This window comes from Chiroxiphia lanceolata, chromosome 5 (genome assembly GCF_009829145.1).
Source record: "Chiroxiphia lanceolata isolate bChiLan1 chromosome 5, bChiLan1.pri, whole genome shotgun sequence".
Taxonomy (NCBI): domain Eukaryota; kingdom Metazoa; phylum Chordata; class Aves; order Passeriformes; family Pipridae; genus Chiroxiphia; species Chiroxiphia lanceolata.
Window position 1 is genome coordinate 24,512,986 of NC_045641.1, and position 16,557 is coordinate 24,529,542.

At 37.6% G+C, this 16,557-nt stretch overlaps 1 protein-coding gene across 10 annotated transcripts in view; it reads left to right on the forward strand.

The window, feature by feature from the left end:
• Positions 1-16,557, forward strand: part of ANKRD26 (ankyrin repeat domain 26) — a 53,676-nt gene that overhangs the window by 26,803 nt on the left and 10,316 nt on the right. For 9 of the 10 annotated variants that reach the window (XM_032688663.1, XM_032688666.1, XM_032688664.1 and 6 more), the window contains 15 exons: positions 679-917; positions 1,758-1,907; positions 2,865-2,898; positions 3,104-3,236; positions 4,481-4,694; positions 6,821-7,004; positions 7,403-7,549; positions 8,707-9,660; positions 11,151-11,303; positions 11,904-12,079; positions 12,213-12,306; positions 13,402-13,476; positions 14,622-14,756; positions 15,759-15,871; positions 16,283-16,424. In XM_032688663.1, the coding sequence (XP_032544554.1) occupies positions 679-917; positions 1,758-1,907; positions 2,865-2,898; positions 3,104-3,236; positions 4,481-4,694; positions 6,821-7,004; positions 7,403-7,549; positions 8,707-9,660; positions 11,151-11,303; positions 11,904-12,079; positions 12,213-12,306; positions 13,402-13,476; positions 14,622-14,756; positions 15,759-15,871; positions 16,283-16,424 (2,943 nt within the window). The remainder of the gene's footprint in view (positions 1-678; positions 918-1,757; positions 1,908-2,864; positions 2,899-3,103; positions 3,237-4,480; positions 4,695-6,820; positions 7,005-7,402; positions 7,550-8,706; positions 9,661-11,150; positions 11,304-11,903; positions 12,080-12,212; positions 12,307-13,401; positions 13,477-14,621; positions 14,757-15,758; positions 15,872-16,282; positions 16,425-16,557) is intronic. The other variant, XM_032688670.1, reaches the window with a different exon arrangement.

The following is a 16,557-nucleotide window of genomic DNA, read 5'->3' on the forward strand; positions in this document are numbered from 1 at the left end:
CACCCTTTTACCCCTTTTTGGAAAACACAGAATGCATTATTTTTCCAGTTTAACAGTAGGTGGCACTCAATTCCAGTGTAAGTAGTTATCATTTAATTGACATAAAAAGAACTGCACACAAATCAGTTCTGATTCTGACACAAAGAATGAAAATAGCTTCTGAACAGGGTCTTGACCAATCTTTTCATTTGCTATGATTTCTGCATGATGTGTCTTCATTACCCTTCAGTAAAATTCTTGTTTGCTGTGAAACTATTTCTGCTTGTGGGTTTGGAATCTTCTCGCCTGCCACACTACCCATTCCCTATGGAGGAAGCAGTAACCGAGCACACTTCCACTTGATTTTTTTTTTCTGTTTTTACTACTAGCATTGTGCAGTCCTTCTAACTCTTTAATCCATCAGTAATGCTTTCAGTTCTTTGTTGTTCATGTTTTAAGATACACAATTGTTTTCTTTCTAAGGACTATACTTCTATCATAGAATCATGGGTGAATTCAAAGTACTTTCAATGACAATACATTTTGTAATGTAATTTTGTGAAAATACTTCTCTATATTGTTTCTTTTTTCATTTTATGCTTTTTCAGAGGTAAACGCTGAATTATTCAGTCTTGGATATTGTGTTTCTCTTTTCTGGAAATACTGAGAAATACATAAAACTTACCTTTCTTTTTGTAGGTTGAGAAGGAAAAAAGCAAACAAAGATGTTTGAAAATGCAGAAGGTGGCAAAACAGGAAGATGTTGCTGAATTAAGTACACCGCCAGGCAACATTACTAATAAGGAAATGAAAGAAAAGCTTACTCTAAGAAAGAATGACTGTCTGAAAATGGAGAACGAAAACAGTACAGAAGAAACGGACCAAAAGAATTTTTCACCTGAGGAGAGGTCAAAATTGATTAAAATGCCACTGAAAGGGTAAACTGAAGATACGATCCCTAATGCTTATTTGTAGCATTATTCAAGTATCTGTTAGGTTTTCTAATACTGTACTAGTTGAAGTAGTGTCCTTAGTACTGAAAGCCATACTGAGTAGTATGGCTGCATCACAAACATTCAAGAAAAATAATTTAAAAAAAACCTCAAAACCTAAGCTCATAATGAAGGTTTAAATTTATTGCCTGCTTTAAAAAAAAAAAAAAATAAATAAAGAGAAACCACATTCCTGTGAACTTCCTTATAATATTGAGGCAAAATGAGTCTTCAAAATGAGAGTCAAACACTGAAAAAACCAGTTATTTTTGTAGGAAACAACTATCCAGAAAAGCCAGGTAGGAACTTGCAGTTTATTTTGCTTTCTCCCTTTTCCAGGTGATTTTAAGTGATCTGCATGCAGGTGGTGTTTTCAATAAGTTCGGGTGCTCTTTGTCAGGAAAAGGGAAAAGATGATATTACCAAACCAATCTCAAAAATTTGAAGGAAGCACAGATATTTTTAGGTAATACTAAGCAGGAGTGTTTTCCTGTCTGTGCTTCAAAAGAATCTCTGCTCTTGATACTTCTTTTAATAGGGATATAAGATATATTTCAGCTTTCCTGAATCTAGTTCAGGTTGTATATTTCTGCTTCATTCCTATGGGAAGGTTTTCTTAAATACTTTTAAATACTTTACAGTCTTTGGAGTTACGTCTGTGTTTTATTAGAGATATTTTTTTGTCTCAGTTGTTTCTGGACATCATCTCAAGTATGGCTGTTTCACAGAAATATTTTCTGTAAAATTACTCAACTGGTGAGGTTTTTTTCTTTGTGTTTAATGCAGTGAATTTGCCCTGAATCCCAAAGTTGCAAAGAAGAATAAAAGACAGACTTTGAAGCAGACAGCTAATCAGCAGATGAGCTCTTCCAGTGGGAATCAATTTCAAACACTGGATGATAGCACTTTCAGTGAAACATCTCAGGATGAAGAAAGGTACTGAATATAAGAAGTGTTATAAATAAAACTTACTTAATGATAAAAATTGACCTAAAGCTGAAGGGAAGTTTTTTGCAAACATGATATCTACAATGGTTCTTGTTCTTTTATGTGACAACATGACCTGAAGCCTTTTGTGTTCCAAAACACTTTTGCTCAGAATGCTTAGAGCATCCTAGCCAAGTTAATTGTAAGGTCAGTGGGCACAAATGTGAATAATTACCTGTGTGTGTGCGTACATAAACATAGAAATATTTTATATTTTTAAAAAGGGAGAGAAGAGATTTATTAAAAAGTAAAGTTGCTGTTTCATTGCAGGAATCTTAGGGTTTTTTTTTTGTTTCGTTGTTTTTTCTTCAGTTGTATGTCCTCCTGACTTCTTACCTACCTCAAACTTACTTGTATAGGAGGCAAAATGAGAGACAGAAGTTGCTGACAGGTTACAAGCACTATTCAGCAATAGCTAAAACAGTGGTGTGTTGTCGACACTGTTTTGGTCGGGTATCTAACACACGGCATCGTGTGGGCTGCTGTGAAGAAAATTAACCCCATCCCAACCGCCCAAGTACACTAGAGAATCCAAAATTATGGTCATTTGACCTGTAAGAAAAAAGAGTCTCAATACTGAGGAGAGCTAAACTTCTGGTATTAAACAGGGAATGCACATAACTGTGTCTGTCTGCGTATCTGTAACTGTACAATTCCTTTCACTTTGAGTGAAGTGCAGAGAACAGTTTTTTCAAGTATTTGCTTAATATCTTGTGGAAAAAAATAGTCTTCCAATAGCAACAATGATAGACAAATTTTTTTTCCAGTATTCAAAAACATCTAACAAAATTTTTATATTAAATTTTACTTTAATTCCCTTCTGAAATTAGGTTTTCAGAGCAACTTTGAAATTGTTCATAATGCAAGATAAACATGCCAGAACTGAAATACATTTCTATTTTCCAGACCTGCAGCAAAAACAGGAAGTGAAAAGAACAAGGTACTGTAAATTAGTTTCTTGATAAATAGTTTTACCAGCTTTTAATCACTTAGGTGGGATCAACCAGATGCACAAATTGCTGCTAGTATGCACCTTTATCATATTTGAGCTAAGTTTATGAACCGTGAATGAGAGAATGAGTCATGCCTGCATTTGTAAGGATCTCCAATACTGTATAACTGTATACAGAAAATACTGTTTGTAGGTCGGCATGGATGTAACTGATGACCTTGATTTAACTCACTCATCTGACACAACTTCAGAGGATGTCGCATTACCAACATCCACGTACAAAGAGGCTGTGCTGCTGTTAGAGCAGCTTAGTGTGGATCATACAGGTATGTTGAAAGTCGCTTTTTCTTCAGATTTACATGTTTCTCTTTTAAAACATGGTTTCTTTGCATGCCCTCCTAGATATTTTAATTTCATATTTCTTTATGGGTAGAGAACTGTCTCAAAGGATTTGAAATTATGTCACCTTAACTGAGATGTCTGCCTGCATTGTCAGTACACTTGCTTTACTTCATCATCGGTTCTCTGTCTAGTCAGAGCTGAAGAAGCAGATTCTTGCAAAGTACAGTTGAGCTTCTCCTAATACATTCATTACCTGGGAAGACAATGCCATCATTCGAAACATCCCTCTCTTCGTTCTTCTTCCCCCAGCTTTATATGCTGAGCGTGATGTCATAGGATCTGGGGTTTCTTTTTGGTCAGTTGTGGTCAGCTGTCCTGGCTGTGTCCCCTCCCAACAACTTGTGCACCCCCAGCCTCCTCGCTGACTGGGTGGTAGGAGAAGCAGAAAAACCTTGGCTCTGTGTAAGCCCTGCTCAGCAATAAGAAAACAATCTCTGTATTATCAACACTATGTTCAGCACAAATCCAGAACACAGCCCCATCCCACTGTGAAGAAAATTAACTCTGTCCCAGCCTAAACCAGCATACCTCACAAATAGTGCAGCAAAATAATGGCTTTACTTAAGCACACACACTCCCGCATATATATATATAAAAATAAATAAATTGTCATAAGAAGAATTAACCTTGGCTAAGGGCCAAACTTCTGTGCAGCTTCTCTCTCACTGCCTCTCCTCAACAGGACAAAATAGGATGAAAAAGCCAGAAGAGCAATACAAAGACAGGACTATCACTTACCAGTTACTGTCACAAAACAGACTCCACTTGGGAAAACTTAATTTGTTACAGTTTAAAATAAAGTTGGACCGTGAGAAACAAAGCGAAAAAAGTTAAGATTCCTTCCACCCCATTCTTCACTGACCTTCACTGTTGTTCACGTTGTTCCCCCCTTTTCCTTTACCTGTGTGGTGGTTTTGCCCTCTCTTAAATATATTTTTCCGTGAGGTGCCACCAGCATGACTGAGAGGCTCAACTGTGCCCTGCAGTGGGTCCATTGGAACTGTCTCTGCCTGGCACAAGGCAACCCCTGGCCTCTTCTCACAGAGACCTCTGCAGCACCTGTAGTCTTCCCACCACCAAACCTTTACCACTTATGCCTAATTAAATAATTTACACATTAGAAAGTATTTGTGCATATGTGCAGCTTTATCTTTCTATCTCAATATAGGTTCTGCTATTTTATTGAAAATTCAAAACATACTTCTTAAATATGAACAAATAATAGAACATGAAAAAAATCGGTATACAGCTGTCTGTAAAGAAGTAAGAAAATTGGAAAGTGAAAAGGAGGAATCACAGTTAATAGCAGAAGAGACTCAAGATTTGAAATCTATATTGGCTCATCAAGAAGTGGAATGGAAAAGTGATATCCAAAGCCTTAAGTATGTATCCTTGTGTCCTGAAAACATGTTATCTTGTCAGTATTAATGTGCCAGAAGGTGCTGATGATGCATGTGGTAGGATAAGAAGTTTATCGTCTTTTGAGTTTGGGGTTTTTTTAATCTCTTGGGCAAGTTATGCTATAACTGACATAATGTCAGGGGGAAAAAAAGCCTGAATATTAGCTCCATCTAAAATCTTCTGCAAGTTGTTTTCAGGGTTTTTTTTAACAACAAGAGAAGAGAACAAGAGAGTTTGTATGGGAAAATGAAATTTATAAGAGAGAGGATTTATATAAATTTTGTATGATAGTGTCTTTGCAGCTTCTGTTGGTGTATAATATTAGGAATTCAGGTAAGTCCACAGAGTGCAACAGGAGATTGAAGTAAGTGATTATCCACCCGTACTCAGCACTTGCTGAACTGCGTCTAGAGCCCTGGGTCCAATTTTTGGCCTTCTAGTACAAGAGGGATCTTAATTGATATATATGCATTCAGCAGAGAGCTACCAGGCTGGTCAGGGAGCAGGAACAGCAGCCCTGTGAGGAGAGGCTGACAGAACTGAGCTTTGAGGCATTGCGCTTTCTGGTATATGGAAGACAAAGCTGTCGTAGGTTTGCCTGGATTTGACTCCCAACAGTTTGTCAGGGTTTAAGCCCAGATGGCAACCAAGCCCCACTCAGCCACTCACTCACTCCCCCACCAGTGGGATCAGGGAGAGAATCAGAAGGGTATAAGTGAGGAAACTTATGGGTTGAGATATAGACAATTTAATAGGGAAAGCAAAAGCCATGCACACAAGCAAAGCAAAACAAGGAATCCCTTCATTGCTTCCTGTGGGCAGGCAGGTGTTCAGCAATCCCCAGGAAAGCAGAGATCCATCACACATAGTGGCTTGGGAAGACAAACACCATCACTCTGAATATCCCCCTGCTTCTTCCTTCTTCTGCCTGCTGTATATGCTGATGCCATACAGTATGGGGTATCCCAGTCAAAGCCAGCACATTCTCAAATATGTATCAATTACAAATAACTAATATTTTTGTTCTAAATAAATTATCAAAGCGATGTTAACTTTACAATTATAAAAGCTGTATTTTTTCTTTTGTGAAATTACCCTAAAATATGTAAAGCTTTTTCCTTGCAATATAAACCATTGAAATACAAATGTTACTGGCAATCTTCTGAATAATTTATTAATGGCTGCTGATACTTGTTTTGCAGAATTTTTAAAGCAGATTTTCAATTGCCAGCTCTTTCTTTATGTTATTACTTATTTTTTTCCTTGTTGACTGTTGCAAGGGATATGAGAAAAACATACTAAAATTAATTGTGAAACACAAAACTGCTTTTTTGTTTGGATACTGTGGACACTCCATGGACCATTTCTTCCCATGTTGGTGTTTGTTGCTGATTGTTTCAGTTAATAAAGAAGTTGATATTCCCTAAGGCTTTCAGTATGAATTACCTTCAAAATTAAATTGCTGATGTTTCCCCCAGATGTAGATCCATCAAGGTTCAAAACTGCTTTTAATCTCATTAAATTTAAACCCTGTGCATTTCTAAATATATTTTTGAACACTGACCTCATTCTGGAGTAAATAGAAACTGCTTGCTCTTTCTGTGGTCAGCAGTTGTTTTAGACTTAGAAAAGGCTTGTTGTAAAATTGTTGGGTCTGTCAGAGAGATAAGTAATGTGCTGCTTCATCAGCATGACTTGCAATCCATAACATGCAGGCAATGCTCAGCATATTAAGAAAAGGTATATTAATCAAAATTTTTTAATGCTTCGACCTGAAAAGACAACAAACTCCTTTTGAATGAAGTGTCTCTAATGGGAAGATGACTTCTTTAAAAATTACAGAAATTTGCGTACTATTGTATATTTACCTATGTAAACTTACTTACAAAGGATAAAACACTCCATGGTTTATTTCCATATCTTATCAAACTGATACCATGGATAATGGAATGAAGTTAGAATTCTTTAAAAAGTTAAAGATTATAGTAAAAATATAAAGTCTGACAATATTTAACATTTTTATGGTTTGTCTCTGCAGATTCATGATGTGGAATATCTACTTTTTATATCAATTCTTTAGTTTCTCAATTGCTCTGTTAAATCCTAGATTTACTTTGAAACAAGAAGAGGAAAAGAGGGTCAGAGTAGAAGCACTCTATGAGAAAACAAGAGAAAAACTCAGAAGGCAAGAAGAGCAATATTGTAAAGAGGTGGAGGAGAAACAGCAACTTGAGTTACAATCAAGAAATTTAGAAATGGAGTTAATGACACTGAGAAAGCTCTTGAAACAGGTATATTAAATAATCAATTAAACGTTTGTGTTCTTATTTCCTGCTTCTTTTTTATTGGTGTTGTGTTTCAATATGCCTAAAGAAGGAGGTACTTAGTTCGTGGACAAGGCATTGGGTAACTTGCCAGATTTTGAGAACAGTTGGTTTCCAAGAAGTCTGTTCTTTTTTTTTTTTTCTCATTTGTATTTCAGGTACAGCCAAACTTCGAATTATTTTTCTAAATTCCTACCAAACATTCTGTATTTCTTCTTAATTTTTCAGAAGAAAATGAAAATTTATAGATGGATTATTATGACTGTGGGGAAGCAAAAATACTTACAAGAATAAAATGGAGAATGGAAGATATTGCTAGCTCTGATTTTTCTCAAGAAGCAAATAGTTTAACTGTATTATTGTAGGTTGAAGAAGAGCGTGATGAAACACAGAGACAGCTTTCTCAGGAAAAGAGTGCCAGAGCCCTGCAAGAAGGCATTTTGAACAACCACCTTTGGAGACAAAAGGAACTAGAAGAAGAGACAAGAAGAACTATAGGAAAAAATTCAGATGTAAGCAGACTTTTCCCCTAATTAATTAAATTTCATCATGTTCATTCTCAAGTCATAATATTACATAAATTTTTCTGCTGCTTGATTGATTATTTACAGTTTCCCAGTGTAACTTAACTTTGTAAATACGTCTTCCATTTTCCCTTATGTCTTTAAAAGTTCTGGAAAGCAGCATCAGTCCTGTAGGTACTTTAATTGCACGTGCAAGTAGAAAACTACCAGAAAGCACTATTTACACCATTTTTAACTGTCATGTTTTTATTTTCCCAGACATTTTATCATCACTTTTTAAGATTTCTAGCAGTGAAACACCTAGCTACCTACATTCAGGTTGACCAGGAAGAAAGTTGTTTGACATTCACTCTCTGTTCCCATTATTTGGTTTTTTAATTACTTCTTATCAAACTTAGTTACTTTAAGTGTGCCTTTCTCTTCCACCTCCCCATAACAAAATTTTATGAAGGAAGATAAGCAATGAATTAAACTCTCTGTACCAGTTAGAATAATTGAAGGAGAAAAAGTAGTCCTGAACACTGTCTTAAAATCTGAATTTACTAAGAAGGTGCAGTTCTTGGAAGAATTACTTGTTCTTGGCTGTGCTGCCCAATTAACGTAGGATGGATATGTTTATGTGGGAAAAAATTATGTAATAAACAAGCAATATACAAGACTCTTGCATTCCAGGGATGGTTCAGTTGTATAGCTAACTTTCAGTAATGCTAAAGAAAAAGTGCTAAAAAGATATTGAAGAAGGAAAACACCCTCTTTAGCCTTGTTTTTACCAGATTGGTAACACAGGTAAATTAAACTTAAAGGGAATATTTTAGAGGCATGAACACACATATCATTTTGAAATCTTTATACCTGAAGGTATACTTGAGGTATTTTAAATAATTTTATTTAGTTGCTGATTTAAGCTAAAAAAAAATCATTGCATATTTGGGGTGTTTCTTTATCGGTATGTTACACTTCTCATTCTGTGCATGCATTGTACATGCCCATGGGTTCATAGAGTAGCTTATATATTTCCTGAAATTTTACTCTTATCTTTGAAGTCATGCTTCACAATTAGAAATGTTAAAATGCAGTTCAATGCTGAAGTGTTTCTGTAGATTTATTTCCCAGCTGGCTATTTATTCATGTTCCCTGTCATTCAGGAATCCGACACTGAGAGAGAAAAGGATCTGTTGTACAAAAATCAGTTACTGCAAGATGAGATTGCTGTGCTAAGACTAGAACTTGATCAAATAAGACGTAGGCACCAGGAGGAAGAAGGAAAATATTTAGAGGAAAATGAGACCTTGAAAGAAAAAAATGAAGATCTCAAAAAGGAACTTAAACTGAATGAAGAAGCCTTAACGCAAACAGTTTTTCAGTACAATGGACAGCTGAACTTACTAAAGACAGAATCTGCAATGCTAACTTCCAAACTTGAGCAAACAAAAGAAAGCAAAGACAGACTAGAGACAGAAATTGAATCATTTCGTTCCCGCCTGAACACTACTGTTCAAGAACTTGAACGTCATCAGTCATCCAAAAGTGATGTCGAGCGCACGTTTCAGAGAGAACGTGATGAATGGCTTCGCTTGCAAGACAAGCTGCATCATGACCTCTCTGATGTGCGAGAAACCAACAAGAGCTTGTCTCAGCAGCTGAGTAAAGCTGAAAGCAAAGCTAATGGTCTAGAAAATGAACTTCACCAGTTGAAACAAATGCTCAGAGAAAAAATATTGCTTTTAGAAATGACACAAAAAGAATTAAGTCAAGCCCAGTGTCAGGCAAAGGAATACGATCATGCTCGACAACTTGAGAAAGATCAAGTAAGCAAACTTACAATAAAGCAGGAATCCATGCAGGAGCGATTGGCCCAGCTCCAGAGTGAAAACCTTTTGCTCCGTCAGCAACTGGAAGATGTGCAGAACAAGGGGATCATCAAAGAAAAAGTAGTGAATGATGTACAGGATCGGTTTAATGATATTTTCAACAAACTCAGAGCTGATACTGAAAAGCAAGTTTACCTAGTGGAAGAGAGAAACAAGGAATTAAATACCAAGTGTACTGATTTAAGAGAACAAGTCTTCAAGTATGAGACTGACAAAATAGAGAGAGAGGTAAAATCGAGACTTTGAAAGAACAAGTTTGTCAGTTCTTGAAATTAATTTGTGTTTCTAAAGTGTACCAGGTATAAGCTATATGCGTGGGTCCAGATAATGCTGATTTGTTCCGGTTTGTTGTGTTTCTCTTGAAATTGTGTAAGGTTTTGGCAAATGGGATCTGAGCAGAAAGCAGAAAGCAGAAAAAAGGTATCCAAATCTAAGCTTTGATCAAAAAAGGTGATTTTTCTCTAGAAATTTTTCATCTTTTCCTTAATCTGTTTTTTGTCCTATAGAATGGTTTTATATATTTGATGGGTTTTATGAGGATTGCACTGATGACACAAACAAGAGTGGTATAAAAGGAAGAACCATCCAATATATGAGAGTTGAGAAATGAAGATGCAGACAAGTGAAGTGATATGGAATAGATTTATATTAAGTTCAGAGGAAAAAACCTCTTCTCTGTAAATTGCTGTCAAAATTGAAGAGTATTATAGTGTTCAGGTGTTAATTTATGTATGTTCTGAGGGTTCTAAGGGATCTGGCTGGAGAATGCATTATTATATGTGTTCCTAGGAGTAGGTAAAGTGTTCTTTATTGATAGAGTGTTCTACCAATTCCAGGTAGAGCAGTGACTTAAAAATTGGCTTGCCCATTTTGTTTCATCTCCCTTACTTTCTGGAAAATAGGAACTAATCCCATTCAGTATTTAGACACACTGGTATAAGGTTTGTCTCCCTTAATGAGTTGAATAGTGATTTAAAATTACATTTCCTTCTTCCTAATAAATCCAGGATCTCTGAGTGAGGTTAATATCTGCATGTGTAAGATAACTACTTCATTCTTCATTTGTCAGTTACGTTAAGGTGTGTGTCGGAAGAGAACTCCAGCAATACCATCCGTCATTTTAATCAGTGAATTGCTGTTTATTCTTAGTACCAAAATAGCAGGTTCCTTTTGAAGATACTATGTTTGGGAAACCTAATATGTTAGTATGAAGGCAGTTGTTATTCTAAACTCAGTAAGACAACTGTAAAAGGATGGGATTCAACATAAAGTATATCTCAAAAGAGCTTTCAGATATATGTATTCATTTAATTATATTTTTAAAACGGAGAAATAGAACAAAGAATGATATGAAGTCCTGCCTTTGGTCATCAGAGTAGTATCTGCAGTCAGACTGTGGCTCTTGCATTACAACAGATTTCTTTGGATTATGTTAAAAAATTCACATGCTTGCAGTGTGTGCTTGTGCCTGGTTTCAAGAAGAATAGTACTTAAACTTTTAATACGTGTTAGGAAACATGAACAGCTGATGAGAGTTTGGAGGAGCTCAGCTGAAAAAGATGTAGCAGTGATCATCTGTGCACGTGCCTGCTGGTGGCAGGCAACATTTCATACCTTTGATTTCAATCCAAAGACAGGTTTAATTGAGTAATCACATAAGTCATAATATTTTTCATGTTCTTACCACTTTATTCATACTCATTTAACTGTTTCATTAGGGCATGATCAGACAGCTGCAGCAGGAGCTTGCTGATGCTCTTAAAAAGCAATCTATGTCAGAAGCTTCACTTGAAGTTACTACACGCTATCGCAGTGACCTGGAGGAAGACAAGCTGCGCTTGCAGAGTGAATTGGAAAAGGTTAAAACCAAGGTACACAATGTCTGTAATTATATTAATAAATCTGAGGGTGGCTATTGAAAGTAGGAGTGAATGTTTTCCTAAAAATCTAGGAAAAAAATCAGCAGGATAGATTTCATTATGTGTGGTTCAATTGCACTGTTGTATAAACTCGGTGTCCATGTCTTTGACATGAGGACATTATGTCCTTACCTGAATGGAAATTTGTATTTGCTAAGGTGCTTTGCACAATAAATTGATGTGTTTATAGCTTATAGTCACTATAGGAGAAGGATGAACTTTATAATTCATGTTTTCACAGAGGAGCAATCAAGAGGGTACAAAGAGCATCCTAAGTCACTGAAAGGGTCAGAGGCACAGTGTTGGTGCTTAGAACCATGCTGTAGGAAAGCAGTGGAGGGGTGGGAGAGGCTGCTGTAAAAGAGGACAAAGGAATAGAGCTTGTGTTCACTGGGTAGTAGAAGTGAAGCTTTGAAGATACTTGAATTGATTCCAGTTCTTTGAGCAGAGGGTATGCACACATACATGCAGCACCTGAGTTCTTCAGCAGCAGCTGGCTCCTCTATGTAAAAGCTCACCTGACAACTGTGGATTCTTACCGTGATTTTACAGCTGCGGGAGGAGGAAGAAAAGCATCTTCAATCTGAGCATTGCGTTCGTGACTTGAAGACTGCCTTGGATGATAAAGAAAGAGAAGCAATAACTTCTTCCCAGAAACTGCAGGACCTCCTGTTGGCATCTTCTGAGACTAATACCACTGTAAAACAACTGGAAGAACACGTGCAACAGTAAGAGAGTAACCCAGTGAAGCGAGGTGTCTGTCGCTTTGAGGGATTGGGTGGAAACAATAGGATAGATAGCCTTGTTGCATCATTGTTGCTCTGGTGGATTTTCATAGTAAGACCTGTATTTGTTTTTAAGCCTTGAAATTGAAAACACCAGATTGGAAGCCACTGTCCAGCAACAAAGCAATAGGATTGAAGCCCTTCAGAGAGACCTGCAAGCCTCTGCCTCAGTAAGCTGGTCATAAATTTCCGTTTTTGTGACTTCTGAGCCTAGTTACCTATTTCTGTGGGGAAACTTTAAGATGAGGTTTTGGTGGAGAGCCTAGGGAAACTCATATCCTGCCTTCTCCTGAATAGAGGTTGCTTGGAAAGCAGCCTGTGCCACTCCCCACCTGGTTTTGTGTTTTCACATGATAGTATAGCAAGTCAAACTTAACACTCCAAAAGATAAGGATTTGCAAGTAATACACTGGTGTAACTATTGTCTGCTTTATACCTATCATACATCAGATGCTGCTTCAGTTACTTGTTGCAGTGTGTTTCATTTAAAGTATTCATCAAGTTGTGGAAATTCTGCAGGGTATATTGATGCCAAGGCCTTTGTGCCAGAGGCCTGGCTGGCATCATAAAACTGGAATAAAAATTATACTTCCCAGAGCTTTTTCTGTGCAGAATTGCTTTTCCTTTGACCACTTGCTGCATGTGTGTTTTCATGAAACAGTGAAGAGGAATTCCTGTGGTACTTGCAGAACGGAGTGTGAGCCCTGGAATTTCCCACTGCTTCTATGCAGTTGTTAATTTTAGGTCTGATAAAGTGCTTACATCTGTGGCCTGTATGAAGCGATTTTTTTTTTTGGTATTGTAACCAGTGAACTAGGGTTCTTGTTACAGTGGTAGTTGTCAATTAGAGCTGAAGAATTTTTGAGAAACACTACATGTGAAAGTGGAACTTTCTGATGTACTGATACTGTCAAGAGAAGTAGAAAGGCATTTAAAATACTCATTGTTCCACTTTAGTTAATAGGACATGATTTTCAAGTGTACAGGGGATGAGAAAAGCTACTCCTGCCCATTTTCACTGAAGATCCTTAATATCCGCCATGGTCTTGTCTCTCTCTCCCTGCTACAAACAGCAGAGGTGATGATTGCTAACAGTATGACAGTAGCATCAAACTAAGGCCATTTTGATCATTGGTGCTGAGTGTAAATAGTATAGGAATAAAGAAGTGAAGAGGTTTATGTAGTATTTATTTTTGGTAGTGAGGTGTAAACTTCAATCTAGAAAGTCATAGTGTGGCTTCTTGCTTCCTGTAATGCTTCTGTAGGTTCACAACCGCCTGGAAGACTTGATAACTAGCTTACGGACATCACAGGCAGCTGCAGAGGACCACCACAAGCAGGTAGATGACTTGCTTCTGTGAATGACTGTTCTGGTCTTTGAATTTTTATGTGTAGGTAATTGATGAAAAGATTGGGTGGGCTGTGTAGGCACACAACTGTCAAATACCTGTCTGGTTTTAGGGCAAGGCACTAAAGGGAAAAGGCTGTAAATTTCCTTGTTTCACTGCTGTTGTGTTTTGCATCTGTGTTGCCGTGTGCAAGATACTTGTGTTCATCAGCGTGATTCATCTGATGAATTCTCTTCCCCATCCCACCTGCAGGGAGTGAGCAAGTGGCTGTGTGATGCTTAGCTATCTACTAGGGCTAAACCATAGGAGATGATGGAGACGGTGGATGTTGTGGACAATGGGGAGATCTGTGGCTGAAAGCTGAGAGAGGAGACTGGAGTTGGGAGATGCACATTATCTTTGCAACTTTGTTAGAACCTTGAGGCCATGTTAGTTTCTGTCACAAGACCCAGTGTTTCACCTTGTCTGTAAGGACACTTGAGATAGTCATACATCCTAACAATTATTTTATGTAAGACTTTGTGCTGAGGTTTTTGTGACTTTGTGTAGCCAGCAGACATCTCTTGGTTTCTTCTTTTTTTCTTTTTTTTTTTTTCCTTAAAAAATGCCACTGAAGACATCTTGTCATCTTCTGGTCTTTATACTTGAACTGAATCACTAAGTTCTGTTCCACTCAAATGCATCTGTTTGGCAAATCTTTGTCCCTTTAGGCAGAACCAAAAATAACCTTAAAACATTTTCTTGCTCTCAGGAGATGTGCAGCTGTTACAGAAGCCGTGAGGATAGGGTATTTTCTGTGGTGAGCACTAGAGATAATGGGCACATATTAGAAAGTATGTGGCCTGAACTCTGGAGAACCCTTGGAAGAAAGTTGCAGGGTGATTTTGTGTGTGTGTGTGCATGTCTTGTTATTCCCTAAAGACGCAACCTTGTCTTGTCACTCCTAGAGCATTCATTCTTTCTATCAGCTTCAGTTTCTCAGTTATGTTTCCTGAGCTGTGTTTTACACTCCATGTTAAGCTTAACCATAGACCTTGCAGAGCTTAGGCCAGTTTCCATTGAAGTTACTGCTTTCTATTGCACTGTTTTCTTTCCAGTCACCTTAGTTTCTTCTTCTGCCACTGTTGCTTTTACAGGTGCAAAAGCAGAATGCGCTGGCTCTGACATCAAAGGATTTGCAGAGCATGTGGGAAGAGCAGTTTAAGTCAAGATCCAACCTTGAGGAGCGTGTTGCTCAGCTTGACAGGGAAAAGGCAGAGCTCTTTGAACAGGTAAGCCCAAAAAATTCTCTAGAGACCTAGCCAGTACCTGGGAGAAGCATGTTAATCTTTCTGCTGAGTTCTTACATAAACAGCTTTTTTTATTATCCCTGCCATTCATGCTCTGAGTATCTTGTGATTTCGGGATCATCCAGGAAACAAATAAAAGCTAACTGTGTATTTTTGTGTAAATTCTGGAGTTGTTCTGTTGGAATAGTTCCCAGTATGGTTTGCTATTAGTTGAGCACATCAAGTAGGGCTGCAATTCTCCAGTGTTTCTTGGATTCCTTCTGGTCATCTTCAAACCCCTTGGTTTCTGGGCAGGGTTGAAGTGCTTCATTTTTCCAGTGCAATCCATGGAGGAACAGCAGCATGTTTTCAGGCTAATGGATGCTTAAAAACCTTGCAGAAAAACATACTGAAGGAATTCTGGGCAAATGAACTAGTGCTTGCGAAAAAAAGAAGGCTGACAGTTTCAAAGGTGTGCAGCCTTTCCCTTTTCTCCTTTTCTGTAGAGGACTAATGGAAGTACAAAGCAACAAGTACATAAGTAAATATGCACAAAGTAGAGATGGAGGTAACAGCAGAGGGAAATAAAACACTGAAGAATTCCAAGAGATCAAATTCCTCTGCTTCCTGGTCATTAAAGATCACATGAAAGCCTTAGATTTATCTGTATTCTCCCATGATGAGCATACCTACATAATCCCTGCTATGAGTAGAGAACTGCCCAAAGTATCCTCTAGCATCTTTTCCACATTTTTTGCTTGAAAGAGAAGAAGGTGACCTTTGCTTCAGTGAAGGCATTTGTTTTTGTTGTTCAGTATCGGCCTGCTTGATGTGAAACCTAAAGTGCTTAACTGTTCTCAGGAATTCTGTCCCTTGGCACTCTGTGGAACTTGGCTAAGACGCAGATGTACTGCAGCTTCTCTGTGGAGAGTGCTAGAGGCACATATTGCACCTCAGTATTGCTTTTAGCTCTGTGTGTGTCATGTATCTTTTCTATTTTGAAAGTGTGAGAGTGAAAGAAAGAAAGTGAAGAAACTGGTCGAATTGAAACGCCCAGTTGAAATGCGCCTGGACCAAGAAATGAAAAGAAACTTAGAACTGCAGAAAGACTTCAAGAGGTATGGCTTTTTGATATGGTGAAGAGGTATCCCAGAGTAGAAATCCAGTTTTATTGAACTTTAATGTAAAAATAGGTGTACATAACTGTGGGCAAATTCAAGCCTTGTGTTAGTTCCTGCAAAGCACTTTTTTGTATGAACCTATAGTTTTCTATACCTGCCAGAAGAATTGCCAATGCAGGTTGCCCTGGAGTTCTCGTGGGGAGAAGGAGATCTTTTATTCATCTTTTCAGCTGAACTTTGGATGCTTTAGGTAATTTATGAGGAATAATGTTTTTTCTCAGCAATTCCTGGTGGTGTCAAGCATGTTGAAGATGAAGAAAGCCATGTCTCCGCTGATTACATGAGAGTATATGGAAAAGGCTATTTATTCCTGTGTTTTATGGTTTTCTTAACTAATTTGCTGTGCAGGTTGAAGAGACTTCTGAGTAGAGCTACGAAGAAACTAAGGGTGTATGAAGAAAGAGAAATTGAGTCCCAGGTTAACTTGCAGGGAGAAATGAAGAACAGATATTCTGAAATGGTCAGTGAAGTTGGTAGATTAAGACCAAAGGTGAGCTCTACATAATTTGGTTTTTTTTTTCTGATTGTGGTGTTATTTCTTTTGAAACCTGGGAGATGCTTTCTGTATATTTCTTGTCATGTTGATCATTTTTATTTTCCTTGGCTGTATTTTGGATTTGATG